This window comes from Gossypium raimondii, chromosome 6 (assembly GCF_025698545.1).
Source record: "Gossypium raimondii isolate GPD5lz chromosome 6, ASM2569854v1, whole genome shotgun sequence".
NCBI classification, from domain to species: Eukaryota; Viridiplantae; Streptophyta; class Magnoliopsida; order Malvales; family Malvaceae; genus Gossypium; species Gossypium raimondii.
In genome coordinates this window covers 28904501-28913270 of record NC_068570.1, presented here as the reverse complement: position 1 = coordinate 28913270, position 8770 = coordinate 28904501, and the positions used below count along the sequence as shown (strand labels likewise).

The window sequence follows — 8770 nt, the reverse complement described above, 5'->3', positions numbered from 1 at the left end:
ATGAGATGAGAATGTTTTTTTTTTAATTTGGCTTTTATAAGCCTTGTAAAACGGCGTCGTTTTGGGGCTGATCCCAATAGCCCAAAACGGTGCCGTTTCACCCATGACCCGTGCGTTGACCCGACCCACTCTAGAGAATCCACGTGTTTTCAACAAGAGGTAAATTTGCGCGGTCAATCCTTCCGATTTTACAGCGCGTTTCAATTTAGTCCTATTTTCAATTTTTTATTTGACCGTGTAATTTTGTTTTTGTTTCATTTTGGTCCTTTATGAAACGACGCACTTTGAGGACTGGGAATAATTTCTCTTTTAGTCCTCATCCCTTTGCGCGCGTTTTAATTAGGTCTTATTTCTTTTTTTCTTCAAAATTTATCCATCAAAGTTTTTTTTTGTTTTGACCCTTTGACCATTTAATTCTTTTTTATTATTTTATTTATTTCATTTACTTTTAATATTTTTACATTTTTAGTTTAGTATTTTATGTACTTATTTTATTTACATTTATACTTTTAATTCCATTCTAATTCGACTCGGCTCTCGGATTATTCAAATTCAATCTTTTATAATTTCTATTTGATTTATTTACGTATTTATTTATTTATTTATTTGTCTTTATTATATTTAAAATTGGTATTGTCAATTCATGAGCATATTTTGTCATTAGTATTATTATAGTTATCATTGTTATTATTTATTTTATGTTTCTTTGATAGTTAATTTTGGTATTAAAGTGATGTATTATGAATTGCTTATTAGTACATTTATATTATTGTCATTCATATTAACACTTTTTACGCATATTAGTACCATTGTTTATTCTTTTATATTTTACTACCAATTTACATTACTTTAATCTTTGTCCGATACACAAATTTCGTTTTTTTAATAAGTAATTTTAGTATTTTAGAATTCGAAAAGTCGTTTCCTAACTTACGGGGTTTCGATTTTCTCGTTAAATCTGAATATACGAACCCTTTTTCAAACATAAGTTTTAATAATCTCGGGAATTAAGAAAAGATCGTGTTCTAACTTACAAAATATGATTCCTTTTCTAAAGCCGAGATAATCAAATATCTTTTAAAATAATAAAACTTTCGGTATTTATTCTCGTTTCGGGGATTTAAGAGATTGCGTCCTATCTTACGGGACATAATTCTTTTTCCCAATTAACGTGAAGTACGCCCTTTTTTAAAAAAAAATTTATTAAGCGATTTTAACAAAGGATCGTATTTTAAATCTCTTTAAAATTTTCAACTTTTGACATTAATACATTAATTAATCAATTAGGTATCAATTTTGGGCGTTACGAGGGTGCTAATCATTCCTCGTACGTAACAAACTCCCGAACCCGTTTTTTGGATTTTGTAGACCAAAAATTATCGTTTTAGTAAATTTAAACTTTTATTAAAATGATTAAATTATGAGGTGTTCCGATCACACCTAAATAAAAAGGATTGGTGGCGACTCAATTTTCGTTTTTAAATAAAAAGTCTACCCCTTATCAAAAAATAATTTCGACAGTATACAATACTTTTGATGTGATAAATTGTGCCACGTGATATCTAATGATTGATTCGCATGTCAAAAAAAATGCCATGTAGATTTTTGTTAACATATTTAACGAAACTGTATAATATGAGTACTTAAAATTGTAAACTTTTTAGATGTCGAAAATGAGAATTTTTTATAGTTTACCAAAAAAATACCCTAAAAAGAAAATATCAAACCGCAACCCCATATGGGCAAAGTCCACAAAACCTAAACTCAGTTTTTTCTTTTTAGAATTCATCTCAAAAGATAATATAAATAAAATCATATGGATTGATAATTAAAATTATTACATCTAAATTACTACAAAATCAGATATTACAAAACACAAATTAAACATAACCTATTTAAACCAAAATAACTTTGAACAGGACACGACAAGACACATAAATAGATTTAAGCTAGAATAAATTTGCCTTTCTTTGATCAGTTAGTCTGTAACATTGGTTTCGTAAACGTAAGAGCTTCAATCTTCAAAATTCCAACTTTACTTCAGTATCATTATTGCCTCCGTGTCCTTCCGGTTCACAAGGCTTCACTTGTTCACATGCCTTTTGCGGAGTGCAGACAATATTTCTGAGAATTGAAGAATGAAAATCAAATTCTATCTTCAGTTTGGTGCAGGACGCTTCGATCCACTTCTCAGCAACACTGGTCGATACACTGTCTTGGTTATCCCTCTCATGTTCTTCAATTGCAGGGCGTATATCATTGTACAAAGAAGCTAGTTGGGAAGCTGCTTCATTCTTCATTTCCTGCATCGCGAGTCCAAAAACCCTAAGGTCAGCTGTTAAAAGTCTACTCCGTCTCAACATTCAAGCCAAATATGTTTCAACTTTAAATCCATTCTTCAGTCACCCACCAAACAGAGAGGATATGATCTTGCAACAATTGTATCCATGCATCTTGATATCATGTTTTCAGCATTGTTTCTTAGACTGATGCTCTATGCCCTCCAAAACCCCAACATCAGGTGAAACAAGGGGGCTAAAGAATAGGGTTTCAGTTTCTAGTAGTGTGAACAGAGCATCCAGCATTTCAATTACTATATTTTCTAGTAGTGTGAGCAGAGCATCCAGCATTTCAATTACTATGTATATGATAATGTAATATTATAACCTTTCTTCTTAAGTGCTACTCTCAAAATATGCAAATATTTGAATCAAGGCCTGTCATTAGTCCATAACACAACTATGAGATTTAAAGTAAAAAGCACTACATATATACAATTATCAACCCATAAATGGCATCCAGAGATTACAGATCGTTTTACAACCAATCTTCAGAAAGCAGGACATGATGAAACTGATGTACCACTATAAGCATCTATTACTATCATGACATTGCTCATATGTCAAAAAGTTAGTGCAGTACACACGTCAGTAGAATTACTCGACATAAGGGTTAAGAAATTTATAAATAAAATAGTTTGTGATATTTTAATATCCACAACCAAACATTTCAAAATTAGACCTTTTTTTGTTCCCCAGATATCCTAAGTTTAATGTACTCTACATTTCGGTTTTGGAAACAGCCCTCGTTATAAAATCTGATGCTTGGTACTTTTTACCAATAACATCAAACATCATAAAAATAGCTAAGGAATATTTATTTAAAAACTACCATCAGGAATAAAAAGTCCGTCTTTACTTAAATCCAACACAAAATCATTACACTCATTACTTGTTCCCCAAAAAATACGAACTAGGTAGAAACAAAAATAATAGAAACTGAAACATTTGAGTTTAAACATCAAAATGCATATTTAGTATGAAAAAATTTCCCAATCCTAATATGGGAATTTTTAACACCTGAAGATGAAAAGATTAGAATGAAAATACCAGTCTAATCATGTATATGACTTTAACCAAGAACAGCACAATTCTTATGGCATTGCCATGACATTGTGAATGATTGTTGCTACCAACTGTCCGCAGTTAGCTCATATCTTCAAAAATGAGCTTCTGTGTCCTAGTGGACACTGGACAGTAATCATTAACCTCAAGTTGAGATTACCTCATAGATGCAAAGTGTTGTCTAATCAAGCCAACAGGAAAATAGGCAATCATACCTCATATCTGAAGACTTCCTCTTGTGCTTCTTTTGATGCTAAGAGCTTAGCAAGATGTTTTAAATCAATTTGCTTCTTTGAAAGATGTTTCAACTTTCCATTTGAATAATGCTGCGACTTTTTCTTAAGCATTGGCCCTGATCTAATGTGATAATTCCGGCATGCACTGTTACTTCGGATGCGAGATATCATAGCATTCTTTTGTGAAAAAGCCTGCTGAGCATCTTGAGAATACAAGTTTATATCTTTAGGTGATTCAATTTTCAGTGTATTCACATCTACCCCTTCCATGGGAACTGTATCAATAGTAGACTCCAACTGGTGCTTAGATTTCAGATTAACATCCATTGTTATGGACTGTTCACTTTTAGTATTAACATCATTCTCAGAATTCAAATTTACAGCTTTCAGGAGCTTTGTGGCAGGCTCATCTTCTGCAGAATCATACAACGGGATTTTTTCAACTGAATACCTGCCAAGCAAGCATATTTAGGTTAACATGATAACAAAATTAATCCTATGGGAATGCATATTACACATTCTTAAGTATAGAAATAGGACGGCACTAGCACCATCCGGGGAGTGATAAAATAGACATTAAGAAGATCACAAAGTATGGAAATAAAGCTTTCACAGACAGGCCAGAGGTTTTTTTCTTTTTTGTCTTTTTGGTTAAAACAGGCCAGAGGTTTAAGTCTTTAAGATGGAGTACTTAAGCTTCTGTCAAAAAATTTAATAAGTCCATACAGGCCAGAAGGGTTGAGTATTCCATCAATTCAACCAGCTGGACCCAGGGTCAATCTCAATAGAAAACAGCTATACTTTATGCATAACTGTTGACACAAGTATACATATAATATTGTTAAGCATAATCGTTTATACAATTTCTGGCATATAAATATGGCAGATTCCATTCCTTTAAAATGTACGGTGAAGATGTTGAGAGATTAAAGTGCCTACAAATGCATTCTAAACATATAGATAAAACAAAAAAAAGACTGTTAACTTGATGAAAATTTCAAGATGAACAAAAATTAGATCATAAAAGAAAGGAATATTTATTACCGTTCATCATCATCTTCCCATAAATAGGTATCCTCCTGTTTAACAGATTTTGTAGAAAAATTATTAAATTACATGAATAAAAGTGAAACAATACAATGATAGTTGCACAGACACACAACGAAAGGGGGGAGTGTTATAGCAAACAAAACCAAGAAGAAGAAACAGTATACTGAGGAAGTGATAACTGGAAGCCAACAAAACCATAAATATAGTTTCAGACTAGCAGAAGATATATCCATGCGTAAGGAGATATGGGACACGGTGGCTATCAAATGACAAATACTATATGGCATGAGCTATATAAATGTAAAAGTTCTTTTCTATATTCTCCATGTCCATTTTACATTCGAGGGTCATGGTTGCCCCTCCCAACAATGCCGTCTCAAAAGGTTCGAACCTGTATTCTCCGTTGGAAGTGCAATGTGCCTTACCACTGCACCCAACATCTTACTTTAAATGACAATTTTTTTGAACAGAACATACAAACTAAACCATAATTTCATGTCTATTAAATCTCAAATAAATTCAAATCTCAAGCAGCTTAAATGTTTACCTGAAAGCCACGAGACTTTGCTCCAAGAAATCCTGAACAGTTGAGTGCACCACAGAGGCAGCGAACTTTTGCACCACCATACCATTCAAAGTTATAATCATATGCAAGCTCAGTTCCAATTGGAATATCTTCTTTTGCAAATATTCCAACTCGTATTTCTCCCAAAACAGTCCACTTCCTAGTCTCACAGTTCGGTTGGCTACAAACTTAAACAACATAATTTAGCCAGTGTAAATTTGGCAAACAAACAACCAAAAGATATTAGACCTAAGGAGACTAAAAGCTGAGAATTTAAAGCAGAAGGGGCTCACCATGAGTGGTTGATGAATCTAGCAAGGTTTCCCTTTTTGGTGGCATCAATGGATTCAGAGCCATTCAGAGAAATAATAAATGCATCCTTAAGACCTGCATCAAGTGAAGATGAAGGTTACTAGTCTTTTCTTTTTTTGGCCAGAAAAAAAGTTACAATTCTATCGAAATTCTAGTTCACCTTGATTTTCATAAGCTTGAGATCTTCGCTTTGCTTCTTTCCAAGATATTACTTCTCCACAGTACTCAACAATAAATTGTCCAGTCTGCTCAATGTGAAAGCAGATCAGCATGAGGAAAGCAAGGATTGAAACAGAGAATGATTGAACAAAATAATTGATGCCAGATCCTGAGATTGATCCCAAAGATTAATGCCGAGTATTGGTTGCCAAATGTTACCTTTATATATTCAGCAGCAAGCAGACCCCAACCACAACCCTCTGTTTTAAACAACGTAACTCTAGCATATTGGCATTTCTGAAATTTCTTTTAGAAAGGAATATAATATAGTGCATTAACCGAAATGTGTTAGTCTCATACCAGAAGAAACTGTTTGTCTCTTATAATCAGTATCGTCAAGCAAAGCAAATAAATAATGAAACAGGTCTTCCCTAATATTTAATGGAAACTCAAATGTTTCTAGAACATTCTAGGAATAATTAGTTCTACACTCAACAGCATAAAAACTCTTCTGTATTTACCCGTTAGTGAAGTTTCAAGACATAATTAGTCCATCATAAGCAAGCAAAAGAACTTCAACGTACGGCATTTCTATTCATTGATAGATATACCAAGCTAGGGGTGAGCAATCGGCGAAGTTGGTGGGTTCAGTCAGTTTGGTTGGATAAGTTGGTTAACTGACTTTTTTTTTTACAAAAGGTTTTCTCATCTTCCTTTTTCTTTTAAAGTTATTGGATTTATAATAAATTTGGACTGGATTGGGTTGGTTTTGTAAATTGGATCTGGTTTAACTTCATTATATATGTATATTTATTATATCATAAATATATTTAAAATAAATAATATATATTAAGTCGGTCAGTTTGGTTGTGAAATTCAACAATTGATAACCGACTGACTAAACCATTTTAACTAAAGCCTTATCCAACTTAATCAATAAACCAGCTTTGATGGGTCGGTTATGTTGATTATAACTGATTCCTGCTAACTGATTCCTGCTAGCCCCTAGACCAAGCTGAAGAGAAAGTTAGTAGAAAATATAGGTTCTACTTCGAATAAGAGTCTGACCCTTTTTCTATAAACAGCACATGGAACCTGGAAGCAACGAGATAGAATTGAAATGACTTGAAGGAAAGTTGAAATTGCAAGTAAAGATGATTAAAAAAATTGCAATTAGCTTCTTATGAAATGTCAAGCACAATTGAACCAAACAAACTAGATACAGTAAGTAATTAGTTCCCCTTAGAGTCAAATATTCAGCTCTACACAAATTATACTGAAAGCTAATAACATTCACTAAAAGGAACATAAAGACCGGGAAGAAAAAAACAATTATCATGTGTAAAATGAACACACTTATATTACAGATTCACGGAGACATGTCAAAGCAATGGGATTAATCAACAGACCTACCATACATAAATCCACATAAGAAAACGCACATACAACAAGCACAAGCACATAACCTCGTAGACCCATACCCCCAGTCCACCTTGAAGCACACTCATGCCAAACGGTCTTACCTGATTCTTGCAGTAAACACCGCAAGGACAATAACCGGGTGTACATTCTGTGCTTGTTAGTACATTCAAGCACCTCTCTCCACATGTACTATCAGGATCACTAAAGTCAAATTTGCACTCGCATATAGCAATATCTTCCTCTTTTTGCTTTTTATGTCTGCAAAAGAATGCAATTTTGGATACCAATTAGGTTATCCTTGCGTAAATTAAAGCAAAGCAGTACCGAAAAAAAAAAGGCTCCAGAATGCATAAAATTGCTGCATTCCAAATAATTGAAACTGAAAACATCAAAGCAGCAACGAGCAACATGAGGTTAGTTTAAAAAGATTACGATCAAAAAAATCTTACTTTCGATATGAGAATTCGTTTTGAAAAATGTGTTCATATTGAGGAAGGTCTTCATTCTCAGGATCCTTTAACAAAACAATATAATGCTGTAATAAAAATTCTATAAAACCAGCACCTCTAGGAAAATAATCATAATCATAATCATAATAATACCATTGGAGAGCTTCGTTACCCGGACTCGGCAATTTGGGGTGCAGTACCTGTGTCGACACGGATTCCGACACGGGATACGGGTCAGATCCGGCAAAAACCAGCGGACGGCGGTGGGTGAGAACTGAGATGAGAAGAGAAGAAAACTGATTAGCGGACTATTTGAACAAAAAATTAGGGAATGGGTAAACTACTCAGTCGGTCGCCCAACTTTTAGTGAGTTTTCATTTTGGTCACTTAAAAAGAAATCTTTACAATTTAGTCACTCAATGTTTAGAGCAATTTTACCCAAACATAGACCTGGCAAAACAAGCCTGCGATCGAAAGCCCGCCCATGTCAATCCAAGCCCATAACAATCTGAGCTTGAGAAATTCGAGCTTGTAACATATATGAGCCCAAGAAAAGCCCGAACCTAAGATAAATTCGACCTAAAGCCTAAAAAAAATCTGAATTTATAACTAAACAGCCAGAATATACATTAGTTAATATACATTTATGATATTGTTTAAAATTAAATTAAATAAATAATAATTCTTTATTTTATGTAAATGTATTCATAACTATAGCATATTTATATTAAAATTTTATTAATGAGAAAATTAATTAATAATAAATTTTTATGTTAAATTATGAAGTGAAACAAATTTTTAAAACAATAATTTAATATAAAATATTTTAATACTATAATTATATATTTATAATAAATATATAAAAGTAATAATTATTAAAATCTATAAAATTTAATTTAATGATAATATAAAATAAATTATATAATGACATAATATATTAAATAATAATACAATAACTTGTGTTATACTTATCACAAATGACTAAACATGAATTATTATATGATATTAATAATATTACTGATAAATTTAATTTTAAACCATATGTATTTTAATAAAAATTATCTACAATAACATAAATTAAAAATTTAAAAGTTGTTTAATAATTAAAAGAAAAATAAAATATCCAAATAGAATATATTAATAAAAATAATTTGAAATTCGTAAAGTTTTTAA

The 8770-nt window shown here is 32.2% G+C and overlaps 1 protein-coding gene across 2 annotated transcripts; it reads right to left on the bottom strand.

Annotated features, from left to right (window-relative positions):
• Positions 1-1803: 1803 nt before the first annotated feature.
• Positions 1804-7898, bottom strand: LOC105773490 (histone-lysine N-methyltransferase ASHH1). 2 transcript variants are annotated; one of them, XM_012595447.2, is made up of 10 exons: positions 7751-7898; positions 7598-7662; positions 7250-7406; positions 5946-6032; positions 5728-5812; positions 5549-5642; positions 5238-5436; positions 4685-4719; positions 3620-4091; positions 1804-2303 (listed from the first exon to the last, which is right to left on the bottom strand). In XM_012595447.2, the coding sequence occupies exons 1-10, from the start codon at positions 7751-7753 to the stop codon at positions 2022-2024; spliced, it is 1479 nt and encodes a 492-aa protein (XP_012450901.1). In that variant the 5' UTR covers positions 7754-7898; the 3' UTR covers positions 1804-2021. The 2 variants fall into 2 exon arrangements, with proteins under 2 accessions (XP_012450901.1, XP_052488576.1); XM_052632616.1 differs by lacking the exon at positions 5946-6032.
• Between the last annotated feature and the right edge of the window lie 872 nt (positions 7899-8770).

What these genes read in the sequence shown, in the direction of transcription:
- LOC105773490 (XM_012595447.2), bottom strand. An exon ending in AGATTCATCAACCACTCATG is followed by an intron (nt 5,437 to 5,548) that starts GTGAGCCCCTTC and finishes TTAAGTTTGTAG; the next exon opens with CCAACCGAACTGTGAGACTA. An exon ending in CAAAGTCTCGTGGCTTTCAG is followed by an intron (nt 4,720 to 5,237) that starts GTAAACATTTAA and finishes TCTGTTAAACAG; the next exon opens with GAGGATACCTATTTATGGGA.